Source organism: Coenobita brevimanus, chromosome 97, assembly GCF_032717465.1.
Source record: "Coenobita brevimanus isolate Jiangsu-jjx chromosome 97, ASM3271746v2, whole genome shotgun sequence".
NCBI classification, from domain to species: Eukaryota; Metazoa; Arthropoda; class Malacostraca; order Decapoda; family Coenobitidae; genus Coenobita; species Coenobita brevimanus.
The window spans coordinates 10,108,346-10,128,141 of record NC_137050.1 but is presented as its reverse complement, the minus strand read 5'-3'; the positions used below and the strand labels follow the sequence as shown (position 1 = coordinate 10,128,141).

Below are 19,796 nucleotides of genomic sequence, written 5' to 3'. Positions count from 1 at the left end.
AAAAATTTTGCTGAGAATTTTGACCGAATATATTGCCATTTAGCCTAGTGGAAAGTACCAAATTCAAATCTGCTCAATTTTCCTTTGTAACATGTTTTAGAGAAAACCACAAAAGCTTTAAAGCTGTAGCTTTCCAGATATATAGCTGTGGTCCCTCTTATGATATGAAAGGAATATGGTTACACTTAAGCATACAGTTAGCCAGTTATTGAGACAAACGAAAAATTAGACATGCGTTCGACATTTTTGTCTTCAGATCTCTGTCTATCTGTCTATCTATCTATAGCCCGACGCCCTAATCCCGCAAAGGGTGGCCGCAGACAAAAAGCCTCAAAGTCGCTCTGTCACCCACCATTTGACTACCCTCCCCCCAACTCACTCCCCCCTCCCTCATATACCTCTCAATTCCATCACTCCACCTCATCTTCGGTCTACCCCTCCCTCTCCCTCCCTCCACCTCACCTACATACACCTTCTTAGTCAGTCTTTCGTTCTCCATTCTCTCCACATGTCCAAACCACCTCCGTGTATTTCTCCTAATCATCTCAACCACATCCACATCCACCCCACAACGTTCCTTCACTTCTTCATTCGTCAACCTGTCCCTCCATGTCACTCCACATGCTCCTCTCAAGTAACTCATTTCCACAGCTCTCACCCTTGACTTGTTCCCCTCTTGCAAGGTCCATGCCTCGCTTCCGTACGTCAGGGTAGGGATCACAATACTAACATGCAGTGACTTCTTAACTTCCATACTCACCTCCCTATTTCTCATCACTGCTTTCAGTGAACCAACAACCTTCTTTCCCTGCTGTACGCTTCACGCACTTCATCCCCCAAAGTTCCATCCTTACTCATCACACTACCCAAGTACTTGAATGCACTCACATTCTCCATATCCTCACCATCTAACCTCACTGTACATTCTGTGATTTCATTCCTCTCAAACATCATAACTTTACTTTTGTTTACATTAACTTTCAGCTTCCTCCTCCTACATACTGTCCCAAATTCATTCACCAAACCTTGCAACTCCCATTCATCTTCACTCAACAATACTGTATCATCAGCAAACAGCAACACCGGAATCTTCCAAAATCTCACCCTCATTCATTAGAGCCACCTCCACATCCACTGCCCTACCTTGCACCTCCTTTACAACCCCATCCATGTATATATTAAACAGCCATGGAGACATCACAACCCTGTTTCAGTCCCACAATGAGATCAAAGAACTCACTCAGCTCACCATCCATTCGCACCGTAGCCCTAGCTCCTTCGCACATACTCATCACAGTACTCAACAATTTCCCCTCCACTCCATATATTCTTAATACCTTCCACATACGTTGCCTATCTATTCTGTCATAAGCTTTCTCCAAGTCCATGAAGGCAGCATACACTTTCTTTCCCTTCTCTAGATACTTCTCCACTAAACACCTTAGAACAAATATCTGATCTACACACCCTTTTCCCTTCCTAAATCCCCCTTGTTCTTCTCCAACTAGCTCCTCTGTCACATGCTTAACCCTATCAATGAGTATTCTACCATATATTTTTCCAGTCACACTAAGAAGGCAAATACCCCTATGGCTACCACATACTTTTCTCTCCCCTTTTCCTTTGTATAAAGGAACAATTATACCTGATTTCCAGTCCTCTGGAACCCTTCCCTCTTCCCAAGCCAATCTACACAACTTTCTTATCCACTCCACAACAATCTCACCCCCATACCTCAGCATTTCACCACACACTCCATCAATTCCTGGGGCCTTTCCCAACTTGATCTTCTACATTGCTTCCGCTACTTCCGCCCTACTGATCTCTTCCTCCCTCCTCTCATCCCTTCTTCTCCCAGCCATTCCCCAACCACTTATACTCGCACTGTTCTCACTCTCTACATTCAACAAATCCTCAAAGTGCTCCTTCCATCTCCTCAATTTCTCTCTCTTCACCAACAATCTATTATTCCTATCTTTCACTCCCTTACTATTTCCCCTTTCACTCTGCCTTACTTTCTTTACCTCCTTCCAAAACAATTTCTTACTCTCCCTCCATTTCACACTCAGATTCCTCCCAAACTCTTCATCCACTTTCTTCTTACTCTCCTTCACCAGTCCCTTCACCTCCCTTCTCCTGCTCACATATACCTCTCTCTTCTCTCTCTCATCTTCTCCCCTACTTCTACTCGCTAACCATTCACTATATGCCTTCTTCTTTTCTTCCACAGCTCGTTTCACCTCATCATTCCACCATGCTGTCCCTTGCACACCCTTGCATCTCCTCCTCACTCCACAAACCACCTCACACGCTGCACCTATCTCTTCCGTGAATATCTTGCATACGTCTTCCACCCATTCCATCTGCTCTAGCTCATACCTTAACAATCTTTCTTCCACTATGCTCTTATATTCTGCCATTTTCTCACTATCTTGCAAATTCTCCACTCTTCTCACAGGAGCTGTTCCCTCCTGTCTTCCCCTTCGTCTCCTCAATCATTTTCTTTGCAGCTCTACCTTGACCTTCAGATCTCGTGTTGATATTATATATGAAGCTACCTGAGGGTCTCCAGATCATGTTTATAATTATTATACATACCTTATACTTTCATACGACGAAGCTTCCGCATTGTGGCTACACGATTAGAATAGGTAACTAGTTATTATTATTATTATTATTATTATTATTATTATTATTATTCCCCATCTATTTATCTATCTATAGCCAGATACATTAAGGTAAGAGGTGGCCACAAACAAATCGCCTCTATGTCACCCTGTCCCCTGCCATTTCTCTGCCCTCCCCCCAACTTTCACATACCTCTATTCCATTCCTCCATCTCCACCTCGGTTCCCTCCCCCCCTCTACCTCATTCATACACTCTCCTCGTTAGTCTCTCTCTCTTTATTCATATGTCCAAACCACCTTACTGTATCTCTCCTAACGCTTTCTGTCACATCCACATCCACACCACAACGCTCCTTCTTCCTTTGTCAGCCTGTCTCTCCATGTAACTCCACATGCTCCTCTCAGCTAACTCATTTCCACTGCTTTCACTCTTGACTTATGTTCATTCCTATTATTGTCATCATTATTATTGTTGTTACCACAACGATCACCATCTACAGGGGAAACTGAGGTAGGCGCACAAATTAAAAAAATAAAAACGGCATATCATCATCATCATCATCATCATATCTGGTATTATTATTATTACTAGAGAACAAAAATTTTCTTCTAAAAATTATTGTTAAGAAGTAGCAATTTTAAAAGTGCGCAGATGAGAGATGAAAAAAGCATGAAACAAGAGAGCATTCAGGATGGGAGGAGGTTTGGAGACTTATACCCATTGCTACACTCCACATTTTAGCCACAGACTTGTAGCTGGTGGAATGTAGTACAGGTAATGGGTGTAAGTCTCCAAATCTCCTCCCATCCTGAATGCCCTCTTGTTTCTGTACTTTCTTTCACCTCTTGTCTGTGCACTTTTGTCATTCCTACTTCTTAACAATCATTTTAGGAGAAAATTTATGTTTTCTAGTTTATGATCTTTTTGTGGAAATATAATTATGCATAAAGCAAGTATTAGATTTGGACTGTTACGTGCATAACATACTGAAAAACTAAAAAGAGGGAGCCTTCCACTGAGTTCTGTAGTATGGAGAGGCTATCTCCGCAGCGAGCTTGTAACTTTGGCCGCCACATTGAAACACCCGCACTCGTCGCCTCCACCCCTGCATCCACCTTGGTAATGCAATTGGAACCCTGTTCTTAACCAGCTGTTTCTGTTTCGCTGTTGCTTACATAAGCAGAGCAGTGGGCCATGGCACTATATTTTAGCTGCGCAGTGGATCAAGGCACTAAATTTCCGAATTCATCGGCTGATTTCAAAAGGCGCGGGCGTCGGGTGTAATGCATAAACCATCAGCCCCACCGTTTGCCCCTGGCGGCGGGCACACAAAGTAGCTACCCTTGAGAAAGCCTCTCATACTATAGAGCTCAGTGGTGCCTTCCCGTGAAAAGAAGTTTTGGTGCGTTCTTTAACTGCAGGCGAGTTGTAGCTAACGAAGACTGCACAAAATGGCGTACTTACTGGCTACCGTGATGCGGTTTTCAGGCCATAACTCGCGAACCTAGCCTGAATACTTTTCTAAACATCGAAAGAAACATCCACACTTGACAGGCAACATTTTGGTGTACTGTATAATACGCTTTCGTACGCCTTTTTGTTTTGGAGTTAAGACTGAAGAAGAAGAAAGAAGAAAGTCGATATTTTTGCGGTTCGATTTTGCGACTCCTACGAAGGTTAGCAAGACTCTGCGAGTAGTTTTGCACTTGAATAGCGAAGGTCTTTTTGTCCATAAACTTAGAACTAAGCTTTGCGACCGTTTTTCGGCGAATGCTTCTGTACCCTACAGGAGAGGACACCACTCTGAACCTGCGCCATTCCTACTTACGGAGTGCCCATGATTATTACCATCATCATCATCATCACCGTTATTATTCTGGTCATTTTAGTCACCATTTCTGTTATTCTTGTTATCATCATTTTTATTCTGGTCAACAACAACAATATAAGGATTCCTGCAGGAGAGAGGTAGGTAAGAGTCCTAAACCACCACCTCTTCCTCCTCCTCCTCCTCATCATCATCATCATCATCAGTACAGGTAGCAGCAGCAGCAACAACAACACATGGCCTACTCAGGTAGTGCAATGCCTGAAACGTTATTGTACGTTAATGACAGTGACATACTAGTACCATTAAAAAAAAACAAAATATCAATAAAACTTTGATAAGGTCTCTGAAATAAATAATATACGACTTTTTTTCACTACAGTACTTCGCCTTGTCTTCTACCCGTTTCCTCCCCTCTCTTTAAATATCGTGGGAAGAGGAGAATTTTGATTTATCGGGCTCCCTCAGATCTGTAATCCTGGGGCGGGATTCATGAACATATTTACGATCAATTCTGTGTCATAACTTAGATTTTTTTCTGGGAATAACAAGAAACATGATGGAGAGATAGTGCATTCTCTTTTCTTTGTCTTTCCTCCTAAAACAAATATACAAACCAACCATAATTTTTCTCTCGTAACCAGTATTTGTATTTGCAGGAGAAACAAGAGATAGGGAAAGACCCCGCACCCTCCTCTCCTTGTCTACTGTAGGAAATTCAATTAGTTACGGCATGGCATCAATCATAAACATGCTCCAGAATCCCCTACCCTTGGATATAACCTTGACTTTGCTGGTCCTCACACCCTTATTAATAATCCATTCACAGAGACTGTTATTATATTTTCAAAACTTACTCGTACAGACTATTTTATTCAGCTTCGAAGCGATGTCCAGCAGTGAAAGGAATCGTGAATGCTACAGTATATCTAACCATCTCCATTTTTTAAAATAACACCCACAAGCTGAGTAAAATTGCCCGTTGTCAAGAATAAAAAACACGAGAGGCCCCTCCAAGGGGGGAATCACACCAACTGTGAACCGATACATATCTAGTGCGGCTTGGAATATGACCTTGACCTTGACCTACTTTCACCAATTTCGAACTCGTTGGAGATTTTCATCCCCAAAACACACCTGTAAAATTTTGTGATGATATCTTGAGCGGTTGCGAAGTTCGTGATAAGACACAAAGACCTTGGCATACTTTCGCCAATTTCGAACTCGTAGATTTTCATCCCTACTACACACCTGTAAAATTTTGATTATATCTTGAGCAGTTGCGAAGTTATAGTGCTAACAGACACACAGACAAACAGACAGACAGACAAACTGAAAACAATACTCGTGGACACAACTGTAAAATTTTGTGATGATATCTTGAGCGGTTGCGAAGTTATCATGCTAACAGACACACAGACAGACAGATAGACAGACTGAACACAATACTCGTAGGAGATCCTCATCCCTACTACACACCTGTTAAAATTTGGTGATGATGTTTTGAGCGGATTCGAAGTTATTGTGGTAACAGACACACCGACCTTGACCTACTTTCACCAATTTCGAACTCGTGGTCGATTTTATTCCCTACTACACACTGTAAAATTTTGTGATGATATCCGGAGCGATTGCGAAGTTATCGTGCTAACGGACAAAAACACAGATAGACAAATTGAAAACAATACTAGCTTTGCTATCACGGCTGGTAAAAATACGTTAACTGGCAAAGGTGTACGCTAGACACCGCATTCTGGGGATCTGGAACAATTTAAGGTATTAGATGTGGTAAGCCTGTATGTCACGGTACAGATAGTCCAGAAGCGTTAGCTCAGATTCAAAGGGAACCTGGAAAAAAATATTCGAGAAAACTTATTTTTATCAGGAAAGCTACTAGGAAGCATGCTAAGTGGAAATCCGCAAACATTCTAAACATTCCTCATGAGGTAGTCGCGTGGGACGAAAATCCAAGATGGCCGCCATCGGCATGGGACGCTTAAATAACTTTGGAACCAAAGATCACAAATGGTCACGTAATACCTCTTTTTTAAGGGTTTTGGGGTATAAAAAAACAATTTTTACCATTATTTCAATTATTTATTGACATATGTTCAAGATATGAGCAAGGTAATGTACTATTTTAAACAAAACGGTAAATTCAACTCATTTAAAATCAACAACCACCACTAACATTTGCCAGCAACAGTTAATGAACTACTTATATATCTATATATATCTATATCTATATATATCTATATCTATCTATATCTATCTATATATATATATATATATATATATATATATCTATATATATATATATATATATATATATATATATATATATATATATATATATATTTAAGGATCATAACTAGTTATGGTCACAGTTACAACATGGGGACTTAGTATCTTCTTCATTAAGTGGGCAAGATAGCACAAGACTGGCCAATACACGAGGAACACATAGATGTACAGCAGAGTCCTGGTTTCCAACAAATACATCTCTTGCCACACGTTTGTTTACACCCACAAGACGATGAGAAGAACATTCTCTCTCGCTACTGGTCTGTCAGTCAAAATGGGATTGAGCATTTCGCCTTGATGCTCCCAACCCTAGTCAGTAGGATTTAGATCCTCAACACTTGCCCAACCACTCCTGAACTGCGAAGTAAGCTCAATATGAGTGATACGTATAGTGCAGCTGAGGATGTGGGAGTTAGGCTCTGAAGTTGGAAGTTGCTGGATGCTTTGCTCATCCTCTGCATATACTGCAAAAAGCTCAGCTTATCAAGTGTTGCACATGTCGGATTGGCATTATATAAAATCATTAAGAATATATCCCCCCACTCTGGCTACTTCTTCATGGTTGGCATCACTTTTCTTTACCACATCCAACGACCTCCAATCCTCGCTTTCCAAGACTGTCATGGCCTTTTTGCCAATGCCATATATGGCAGAAACTTTGTCACATCCGGTGATAGCGTGTGCTATCAATATGTGTTGTTCGGTGTGTGGATGCAATGCTTGCTGGATGCTGTGCATGCTATAAACGAAGTCTCTTGCATACTGCATGAAGCTATTGTCTTGTTACTCGCAGCCAACCTCTTGCCGAGACAACACCTCCACCGCTGTTCCCGACGGGACCAGTTCTCCACAGCAGCCGCACCAACCGAGGGTCGGGCCTGTCCTTCCAGCTGAGGAAGTGCCCTGGTCTGTTCACCAGGAGGTCGGGGCTCCTCCGCCCTTTACTACCCGGCCGACGAAACTCCCTCCGCCACCACCAGGACGGGGGTTGTGCCCTCGTGACGAACGGGAACGGGCCTCCCCTCCATGGTTCCATCTGCTGCTGCTGGAGAGCTGGGCGAATTTCCATCGCCCTTTCCATCAGGGACTGGGGGCTGAGGGCAGTGTCGGGGCGGCTTTCCATCTCAGCACTTTGTCGGCGCCCCCTCCATCGGCGCCACGCAGTCCACCGTGCTCTCGCCGTCCCGCCCTGCCCTCCTCGACCATCATGTGCCAGTTTGCCGAAACCACCGCGCCTTCCCCTGCCCTTGTTCCCCTCCTCGTCAGCCTTCGTGCCGGCCCAGCTACGCTCATTGGAGAGCCATCATCTGCTGCTTCCCTGACGGGCTCTTTGTTTGCCCGTACCCCACCAAGTGTGGGACAAATATTACACAACACAACAACATGTTGTGGCCCTATCAACCAACATGACAAGCAGATCTGTGTCCTTTGCCACAAGTACAACAGGTCGTGCTGTATTCCCAGCAAATGCCAACGTCGTGCTGCTTATTATAAGTAGTCAAGATCAGCCTGACTTTGACAGCAAGCAACGCCTTCAGATGTAAGTCGGTCCTTCAGCCTACTGATAACCGTGACTTGTTACGATTTGCTAAAATGGAGCGTTGATTGCCCGTAACTGACGAGCTGAAATCAAACGCTGTGTCTGCAAAGACATTTGGATCAGTGCTCTTGTGCCTTATCTTTCAAGCGCTTGGTAGTGTAGCATTCACCATCATCAGAGTACTTTCTTATCAATGACTCCATAGTTCTGTAATGGAGACCTGATGTTCATTATTCTTATCTATGTGCTCACAGAGTTTCAGGAACGCATGTCGTTTTCTGGTGTCAACTGACCCTGAAGGCCTCCCCCTTGGTGTCCTCTGAAGCCGCCCTTTGCCCATCATGAACTCGAATTTGACAATCATGGTGGTACTTGGCCTCAGCTGCCACAAGATCACCAACATTTTGAATGCGTGTATATACAGTCTCCACAATTATCAGCTCGTTCCATCGCCTTGGCTGCAATAGATGAAAATAGTTCAGTTGCTGCTGCTTCAAGAGTCGCTTCACGTTCGTTATTTGGTTGTTTGGCGGTGTAGCTATAGTCCACATATTTACCACAGTACAGACAGTGGTGTTTTATATCAAAGATTGTGGCCTGTGAGCGGCAAGCGATTTCCTTAATCACTTGTCTCTCCTATTCTTCTGATTCCTTTTTTCGTTTTTTTTTTTTTTTTTTTTTTATGTAGGATGGCATGATGTAGGCTAATGTTCTTTGCACCATTTATGAGCCGAAATTGGCAACACTTTAGATAACAGCTTTTCATCAAGTCCATCCCTCAGATCAGCACTAATGTTCAAAACGCTAAGTAGGCCTCATTCTGTGACAGTACTTCGGCCAGAGTTGATTGGCTTATCGTAAAAACCACAAATATCACACTGTTCTTGTGCTGCCATCTCGTTCCATTCACACTGCCTTCTATCCATCTATGTACTTCTGCATCTACACTTCAGTCTGTATCCAACCTTAAAAATAAAATCATTGATGAAGTATACTCTAGTTTTAAAAATCATAGCAAAATTATCAATACAGATTTCCGATTTTTTGCGTTTGTCGCACGTTCTCTATGTACATAAGTGACACAGAATCCTTAGAATAATAGCAGAAATGGATTTATCACTCCTTAAAACCCATAAGAGGCGGTGTTACATGACCAAGCGTAAATTTTAGTCACTAAGCTATATATGCGCCCCATGCCGATCTTGGCCATCTTGAATTTTTCGTCCCACACGGTTAGCTTACTTGGAATGTTTAGAATGCTTGTTGATTTTGACTTAGGAGGCTTTTATGTATCTTTCCTAAAAAAAATCAGCTTTCTTGATTTTTTTTTTTCCAGGTGTGTCCTTAAAGTTCCTGGGCAACAGAATGCATCAACACCGATGTGGAGATGTATATCACGCTTTATCGTCGTCATGACCTTCATAGATTATTGTATAAATATAAGGACTTGTGTACACCTTGACCATGTAAAGTTTAACCTTCAGACTTCGGGAGGTGTCCTAGTGGCGAAAAAATCGTCTAGCGCTTAAAGTTCCTGGGCAACAGAATGCATCAACACTGATGTGGAGATGTATATCACGCTTTATCGTCGTCATGACCTTCATAGATTATTGTATAAATATAAGGACTTGTGTACACCTTGACCATGTAAAGTTTAACCTTCAGACTTCGGGAGGTGTCCTAGTGGCGAAAAAATCGTCTAGCGCTTGACAGAGTAAACTAGATGTAATCCCCCCCCCCTTGAAAAAAATAATAATAATAATAATAATAATGCGGCCTTGTATCTACCCTCAGGTGGCCCGCTAATCCTGAGCAACAGATTCAGCACCAAGTACTTCGTGGTTGGCATCACCAGCCTGGGGCCCACCGTTTGTGGATCATCTAACACTCAGGGTCTCTACACCAACGTTAACTTCTACGTCAACTGGTTATACGCCACCATGAGACCTTAGACCTACTATGCCTTCATTTTCAGATTACATCTGTCTTTAGACTAACTTTATATCCTTTGTTTAGTGTTAGCTGTTTTCATTGTAGAGATAAGCTTATGTACAGTATTTAGTCATTAACTTGCATGGAGACATGCCCAGCACGAAGATGATGCCAAAAGTAGAAATGCCTGTGAGAAGATATTGCCTCATGAGTGTAATACCGAACTGGCAGAGAAAAAGATACATAATAAATATAGCATAAGCTAATCTACATAAATGCAGATGATAATGTGAAGGCTAACTCAAAGACTGAAATGACGGAAAGGAAATGAGAGATAAACTCACTACCCTGCGGTGAAGGGAGCAAGTCAAGGGTGCCGGGTTGACAGATGGAAAGGGAGCTGATGTTGTAATAGATGGGGCTGACCCATTGCACTCATGATGTGTGGTGGTGGAACCTATAGTGGCTGGTGTCAGCTAACCAGTACCAGTGCCCTTATAGTGTGCTGGACAGTTACCTCTTAACCTTAAGTCTTCGGAACGTCCACTAAATGCAGTGTACAGAAAATGCTGTCAGAATAAACTACCGGTAGCATACTAGTCCAGACTTTTTATATAGAATGCAGATAATCTTCAAAGGGGTAGATGTGACAATGGTGAGAGTTAGATAATCCAGGCAGAGTAGAAGGGATTGATGTTTAGACAGAAATGGAGAGATGTCACAACACTCAGTGGTGCATAATAATATGAGGTATAATTGAGATTACACCAGTACGGTATGTGTACTGAAGACGTTTTACCTTAAGATATTACTTTTTTAATAAGCTCTCTCATACTCACCTGCGATATTGAGTAATGATAACTCCTCAGGTAGGTAGGCAGCCAGACGCCTCCCGACAGTGTGGTGACGTGAACATTACCTCACATCTTGCTAATGTGTAAGCAGAGTTTGAGTAGGTCACCCCTTGAATCACAAGACGCATTTTCTATTTTAATCAGGCTACCACCAAACGATTTTATACCAGTCAAGAAGAACCACCAGTACTGAAGGGGTCAGTGGAGGCTAATTCTACCTCTTCCAAGTAGGCACACTTACCCTAAACTAAATAAACTCTTCTGGTGTGAGCAAGAATAAAATATAAAAGACGTCCCTGGGTTGAAGGGGTCAAGTCACACATGGTTTGTATAGTATAGTGAACATGATTAAAATGTTAACGTTATATTGTATAACTGTACTACAATGTCCAGCAAAACTTCACTCAAGAAGACATAAAAAAGACCAGTATTTTGAATGAAAGGCCTATCTGTGTATGAATGTTTTTTTTTTTTTTTTTTTTTTTTTTTTTTACCATTTCATATATTCTGTAATGTGTGCTGCACATTCGATCAAAAAGCATAGGTATACATTTTGCGCGAAAAAGTTCGAGACCACAGAGACAGACACAGCAAAATGCCCAGTGATTTTACTCTGTACATTGGTAAACCTTCTTTAATGAGGATCCCATTATATTGCTTGGTTATGACATTTCCTCGTCAGTATGGACACTCAGATGATGGTAAATAATCTTGGGACATCATGAGCTATATCAGAGTGTTGGTAGACGACATTCTATGTAGAGATTTTTTTTTTTTTTAATAACAGAACACAGGAGGGAAAAACAAATGAACAAAAAGAAATCCATACACCAGATTACTGGCGTCCTCCATTCATAAAATATCTGTAACAGTTGGACTTAACAGCTGTTGGTTGAAGTTTGGGGGGAAACAACTCCGGGGAAGCGAGATGCAGCTCGGGGAATAAAAGAATTCTGATAGGCAGATGCCCGTGTATCATGAGGGAAGGCATGGAGAGGTGGCACAATGGACGCAACTTCGTCCAAGCATTTGCCATAAAAGTATCTGTAAAATAATGCAAGGGAGGCAACATTCCTTCTTACTTGTAGGAGAGGTAGTTTATTTATAGTAGCAGGGTTATTAATAATTCCAACAGCTTTGTTCTAAATTTTGTCCGGTTGTTTTAGTGCAACCTCTCCATATCCATTCCACAAGGGTGAGCAATACTCAAGCTGAGAGCGCACGTGGCTTATAAACTATAGCTAATTGCTCGTCAGTGAAGGTACGGACTCGGTGCAATCATCCAAGTTTCTTTGAGGCGGTTTTAGCAAGTGATCTGACATGAAAGGTCCAGCTGAGGGCATTGTTAAGTGAGACACTCAGAATTTCTGTACTTTTAGAGATGGGAATATTAGTAACATTGAAGGTAATATACGAATCTGACAATATCTGCCTACTAGTAAATTGTATATATTTGATTTTGCCATAGTCGCGGCGCATGGCTCTGAGGTTGTCATTATCGTACCCTGGCAACCCACCATTCAAAAGAGGGTCCGATTTCGTATCATACACGAATCATAATATTATGCACGAATACAGTATACTATACACCAATATTACTATACACGAACATATTATACAAGAATCACATGCATCTCAAATTATACACGAAATCAGACACACTTTTGAATGGTAGGTTGCCAGGGCACGATAATAACAACCTCAGCGTTGCACGCCGCGACTATAGCATTAGATGAGACAAGGTTATTTTGTTCCCATTCATTGATCTTAGATAAGTCTTGATTTATGGAGATGGCTGTACTGAGTTGAGAGAGAGATTTAATTTTGTAAATGGCTGTTTAAGTGTGAATGAACTGTGAAGTGTTGAATCATCTGCATATGACTGGATGGGACTGGGGGTAACAGATATCATGAATATGAACTAGGAATAGGGTTGACGCCAGAACTGATCCCTGTGGCATGCCGGTGTTAACTGAGTGGAAATCAAATTGGAATATACGTCATCTGCTTTTACTCTTATTTTTCTGTCACTGAGATATGAGGAAAGCAAAGCAAAAGATGTTAGTCCATAGCAAGGGAGTTAGGAGAGCAGGGAACTGTGCCACACTCTGTCGAAAGCTTTAGAAATATCAAGGGCTACTGCGCGAGTTTCTCCATGTTGGTCAATTGATTGGTGGATGGTGTGAGTCAGGAGACTGAGTATGTCAAAGGTGGATCTTTCGTGGTGAAAACCATATTATCTATCACTAATTAAGTTGTTGGATTCAAGGTGTTCAGCTATGTGCCTATTAATTACAATTTAAAATACTTTACCAAGAGAAGATGTGATAGCTATTGGTCTGTAATCTGAGGGGTCAGAGGAATTTCCATTCTTTGGAACTGGATGGATATTGGTTTCTTTCCATGAATTAGGGATTGAAGAAGTACTTATGCAGTCTGAATAATTTAGCTAGAACAGAGGCAAATTTGGGGGAACACTTTTTCAAAACAATTGGAGGAATTCCATCTGGACTTGGAGCTTTGTTGGTTGGGAAATTGTCTAGGATGGATTTTATGTATCTAGTCTGAAGTTTAAGTGGAACAATTTCGGGAGAGTCAAGTTCTAGCACTGGGACATTCTGGCTGACTTCTACGGTAGAATTTCTGGCAAATGTACTGGCAAAGATATTCGCTTTTTTTTTTTTTTTTTTTTTTAATGGCCATCACCCACTATTTTGGGTATTAGGCCAAACAATCTATTATACACAAAATTTTAAAGAAGTCCAAAATCATTGAAAACAGTCACTCTAAGACACAAAGGCGAACGAGGCAGGAAGAAGGGCACAGGATGTAAGTTAAACCGAGCTGGTGGCCGAGGCGGAGTCGGACGTAGAGATAGACTGCACCCCCTGGAGGATATGGTTGAGGATTTTCACCTCGTCAGGGTCCTTGATGGTCTGGAGGGATCCCCGGCGCAGTTCGGTGAAGGAGAGCATAGCCCGCCGGAAATCCCCCTTGGAAAAGTCTTTCTCATCTGGAGTCACAGGGGCAGAGTCCTCGTACTCGTGAAGATGGCGATACACGGAGTCCATTTCCGACTCATCAAGGGCGGCAAAGTCTGCCCAGGTGAGGTGATGAACTGGACCAGAAGGCTCCCGATCCACTGGAGCCAGCCCCGTAGGTGGAGCAGACTCCACCTCGTCGTGTACCACGGTAGGAGCAGGGGAGACAAGGGCATCAGAAACAGCAGCCTTAGGTGGGGAAGGCAGCGCCGCATCCCCAACCTCCATAGGTACCACGGGTAGTGGCGGCGGGGCAGACTGGCGAGAGACTGAACGTCCGGCCAGCTGGAGCCTTGTAGGTGGAGTTGAGGGCTGCAGCTGCAGCACCCTCGGGACCAAGCTGGTGGAGGTCACAGGATGCCCCGAAGGACGACGAGGGGCCCTCCTCCAAGGCCTCTTCCGCACCACAGGCGGGGAGGAGAAAGACTCTGGGATGAGTATGGCAGGAAGCCCATTTGCCTGGAAGATGGCGGGCAGGCGCTGGGCGAGAACTGCCATATCACCCCCCGAGAAAGCCTTAGCAACCTCCACGCACATGGTGACTAGGGTGGAAGCAGAAGAGGCAGAGGCAGAAGCAGAATCAGCAGAGGGAGACCGAGGCTGACGACGGCGCCGACGACGGGGGAGGGCGTGGTGAGAGCCCCGCACCTCCTGGCCAGCAGGGCCGGTGACGGAGGCAGCCGCAGGACCCTTATCTCTCGCCACCACGACGAACTCTACAACCTCACCAGCCTCAACCGAAGGCACAGGGTGGGAAGGGTTGGGGGCCACTATGGACGAACGATGTATAAAAATGTCGTCCCCCACGTCCCGGCGAGTCAAGAAGCCAAACCCCTTCCGTACGTGGAACCAACGCACCTGGCCCACAACTTTAGCAGCCATATTTCCGGTTCAGCACAGCAGTGTCAGGAGTACACGTCCATCTTCTCCCAACAGTAACCCCTAACCAAATAACCTCACTTTTCAGCTGCTGTCTTTATATTCGTCGCTGTTCCTCGTCGACTCGAACCCTTACTCTTCAGCTTCTGCCGTTATACTGCCATATTCGCTTTCCCACGCGGGTCATATGTAACGTTGCCATCTGAAGATGGGGGAATGGATGATGGCTTGTTCAAGTTATTATTGAAAAAACTGAAAGTTGACCAGAATATTCTATTGTCATTAGGGTAAATTAGTTTTGATGCTTGATTTTGAAGAAAGTTTGATTTTGCGAGTTTTTTTTTTTTTCAGCTTTTGCATGGTTTCTAGCAATTTTAAATTGACAGTGATTCAGATTTTTTTTTTTTTTAAGTAAAAGTTATATGCTAATGACTTTTGGGTCGTTACACAGTTGTTATCAAACCATTTTGGAGAGTTAGAGCTTTTAGAGAGCTGTTGACTTGGTATGTATAAATCCATACCAGCTAGTTTTAAGTCGTTGCCAACTTGCCTAATGTAAGTCATAACTTCCCAAGAGGTATTAATTTTTTAAAGCATCTAGCCTTAATTCTCGTGATTGCCTATACCTCAAACATCTCCCAAAGTAGCTAAAACATAATGCTAACACGCATAAAATGGTAGAAAAAAAAAAATCTCCATATTCTTTCTTTTTCTTCATTTTTAGACTCCTCAGGCTCGAAAGTGGTTAAGCCGATCACCCTGGTTTTTTCACAGGGGTTGCATTTTGCACTGGACTGGAGGGCTGGATTCACGGCAGTTATTGCCTGGAAAAGGACAAAGCTAAGAGAATGGGAAGAGGTCAACTTTTACAATTTTTATCCGATTTAGACAAAACTTGGTAATACCAGACGATTTTTATCAACTTAAGGGAGATGGCTTGAAGTGGAGGGGTTAGTGATGAATATATTTAAACTCTCTACCAAAGTTGAATAAAATAGTCAGGAAATTGCAAGAGAAAAAGCAAAAATGCGTCATCGGAGTGAAGTAGTGAACTGTTTTTCGCCTACCGATATATGACTGGAGCGAGGTCTTTTGGGGGAATCTCGCCCATTCGCTTACTTGGCGGAGTTGTGATATACACAACTCCGTGTCTCAACCAGTCAAACTTTGCTTTAAACTCATTTAAGTTTTTGGACTGGACAATCCGTCTGTCCAGGCTATTCCACAGGTCAAGGCATCTATATGGAAAACTGCATTCCTCGATACCCTTAAAGCAACTTTGTCTTTTTCAATTTCTTTCATGTCCTCTTGTTGCTCTCCCATCCCATACAAACAGGTCTCTGTCAATTTTGTCTACTTCCATCATGGCCACGTACACAGCTACTGTCACCCCTCTCTCTTCTTTCTTCTTAGGAGGGCAGACCCAGCTTTTCTTGTCTTTCCATGTACGATAGATCTGCCAGGCTGGGGACCTTGCTGCTCTTTGTAATCTCTCGATCTTGGTTATACTGTACCGTATCTTTCTTTTTATGTGGGGACCACACCACTGCCGCGTATTCTAACCTGGGGCGGATCAGAGCCACTATCAGTTTTTTCATCTCTTCATGCATGTATTGGAATGTCACTCTTATGTCTGTCAAGAGCTTATATGTCTCTCTGACAATTCAGTTAACGTGTTTTCGGGTGACAAATTACCCTGGACCAATACTCCGATGTCCTTCTCTTCTCTCGCTTTTGTGATTGGTTCCTTTCCCATCGAGTAATACAGTGATGGACCCTTAGTACTTGTACCCATTTCCAGTATTTTGCATATATATATTTTTTTTTCACTGAATTTCATTCCCCACAGCCGGCTCCAATCGTAGACCTAAATCCTGTTCAGACTTTTACAATCCTCTTCATCTTCTACGCTTCTCATGATCTTTGCATCGTCTGCAGTCAGACTTGCATAACTGTCCATTCCATCCATCATATTGTTTATGTAAATCAAGAATATTATGGGCGCCAGTACCGAGCCCTGTGGGACTCCACTTGTTACTTCCCTCCATCCTATCCTTACTGTCCTCATCTGTCTGTCTCTAATGAAGTCTTCCATCCACTCCAAGAGGTTCCTCTTCAGTCCTTCTACGTGCTCCATTTTCCACATTAGTCGCTTATGGGTTACCTTGTCAAAGACAATCCACCCAACTATCTCATATGGCACGTCAATCGCCCTGGAGAAGTTCACCAAATTAGAGACACACGACCTTCCATTTCTGCATCCAAACTGACTTTGCCAAAATGTCTATAGCCTCCAGATGTTTTATCCATCTATCTTTCAAGATGCTCTAGCACAATTTTGCGACCATGCTGATCAGGGACATCGCGACGCAACTCTTGTCAGGTAAGAAAATCATATTTTCGTGTCTCCAGTATAATTTTTGGGCCTACTTCTTTTCATTTTTTTTTTTTTTTTTGTACTGATATATCTGTAGAATGAGGTAAGCCCAAGAATATTACTATTTATTTGTGGTGAAATGTGCATAAAGTGGTAAACAATACACATCACTCCTCGCCCGCGGCATGATACTGCCACCGGTGGATGTGAAGTGCATATCTAAAAAATATGTGAAAATGATTATTTAACGTGTGCACACAGTAGAGCTGTGGGCCTCCTCAGAATGGGACTTGCCTCCACCTTGTCTCCCCCATCTCTTACTTGAGGATTGGCTATGCTACTGTCTCCAACACTTGTTGGCCAAGTAAAAACAGTACAGTATTCTTAAATCGCGTCTGGGCACAGTTCACATTTCTGTTATTTTAGGGGAAGGTACCATACCATTACAAGTGAGTGTGTGTGTGTGTGTATGTGTGTGCGCGTCACAAGGACACACACTTGTGAGAGCAGGGTGGTTTCAGATTGTTAGGGCCGCGGTCCTACCCAGTCCGGGAGAGCAAAGGCAGGGTCTCTTAGGTGCACAGCTAAACTTCCTGGACCGCCGGCTACTGATATGGCCGTGGACCCAGCAAAATAGTGGGGGAGTCCAGGAAGTATCTACCACTTCACCAGGGAGCAAGTTATTAAGAAGACACAAGAAAAGATTTAGGAAGGATGTTATTACGATATGGTTTACTGAACGATGGCTGGATGGTGGTTGATTTCAGCAAGGTCTAATCTTTAGACCTCGGCTTTCTGGTCAGGATCCATTAGTCCGCGATCGTCGAGCCTAGGCGTCACGAAGTGACAGCTGGGGCTAGAAAGCAAGCACATGCATGCCTTTTAGTCCCAGCTGTCAGGCAGGGCGTCACCAAGTGATGACGTCTTTTTATGTCTGCGTGCAGCCGTGCACGCATGAAGGTGTGTATGGCAAGATTCACCACCTTTTTTTGTTGTTGTATAAGTACTCTGTACACCTTTTACACACTCAAATTCAAATTCAGTTTGTAATTGAATACTTTAAAATGACTACTCGTTTTACTAATTATTTGATGATAAGTTTTAAAAAATTATGGACGTTATTCAAATACAATGTTCAGAATGTTTCTAATTTTTGATAAATATTTATATTCATAACGCTTGTTAACTTGGTAGAAGTAACGAGGTTCCTGATTGGTTGTTATCCTTTACTGTATAAAACCTCTTAGATGATTGGACTTTAGATAATAGATTGTAAACATACGAACCCGCAACATTGGACTTCGGTTCTCAGGGGAATTGACTTTTTTTCAGCAAATTCTCTAAAGGTTTATGTTGTGAGTAGCTAATATGAGGGAGACTGAACTTCCGCATTCTCACTTAAACGGACTGAGATTTCAGCACAAGTTTTTGCATCGGAAAAGTAGCAGGCTAATGAAACAGTAGCTACGGTGGACGTGAAGGATTTTACTTCCACTTCAAGATAGTTGTATGGTTAATGTTTAGCATAAGCCCCAACACGGTTTAAGCATTGAAACTGATTATCCAGCACTTTTTTATGAAATTCATTCAATTTTGATCTGTACCACAAGGTACCGTTAAGTGGAAGTCTACAAAAAAAATTGGTAAATATCGGTTTCCTGCCCATATTGCTTTTTCCCACGAAACTTGGGCTATTCTGATGGATTTTGATGTGATTCATTCGATTTTGAGCATCATTTCCGTCGGAAATGTTGATGAACTTGAGGAGATGAGTGTGTAGAACATAATAAAATTCACGGGAATGATTATGAGCTGAAAACCGATATTATCCAAAAAATTAATTCTGTTCTTCTGTTAGCACTGAGAAGCCTAATAATTTGAGAAGAGGCACTTATATGAGCCTTGTGTTGAGCCTCTTTAGTATCACTGAAGGTAAGCAAATGGATACAGGTCTTCTAAATTTGCCACTAAAATATGTCTTCACAGGTTGATTATTCAGTTCTTAGTGCTTCTTTCAAGTTCTGACACATATTTACATGATTTGCCTTTTGACCTGTTTGAAGACAGAAGACAAATTTTTGCTGACTTGGTGCATGCCAAGATATTTTGTCAAAATCTGTTGGATTGAACTCCAAGAAACGCCTGTGGCCTCCACTAGTTCGTTGATAGTGCGATAACGATCTTCCAAGATTGCCTGTCGAATTTACTCAATGTTTTCATCTGTTTGAGAGGTTGAAGGACAGACAGGATGTGGAGTCTTTGACGGACATGTTGCCCCTTTTAAAATGTGCATATCATTTGTAGACTTATGTTTTTTCATAGCCTGCTCCATGAAAGTTTGCTCAGGCATTGTCACTGCCTCAGCCACAATCCCCCCACCCCCACTTCCCCCAGAAATGCTCACTCTTTGCT

General features: G+C 42.6%; 2 protein-coding genes across 2 annotated transcripts in view; one reads left to right on the top strand and one right to left on the bottom strand.

Moving 5' to 3' along the window:
* LOC145413603 (phenoloxidase-activating factor 3-like) overlaps window positions 1-10,374 on the top strand; it is a 40,303-nt gene extending 29,929 nt beyond the window's left edge. Inside the window, exon 10 of the mRNA XM_080283256.1 lies at window positions 10,096-10,374. Within this exon, the coding sequence (XP_080139382.1) occupies window positions 10,096-10,253 (158 nt within the window). The 3' untranslated portion in view covers window positions 10,254-10,374. The remainder of the gene's footprint in view (window positions 1-10,095) is intronic.
* Window positions 1-19,796, bottom strand: part of LOC145413852 (carbohydrate sulfotransferase 4-like) — a 610,328-nt gene that overhangs the window by 439,848 nt on the left and 150,684 nt on the right. The gene's annotated exons all lie outside the window — the stretch shown is intronic.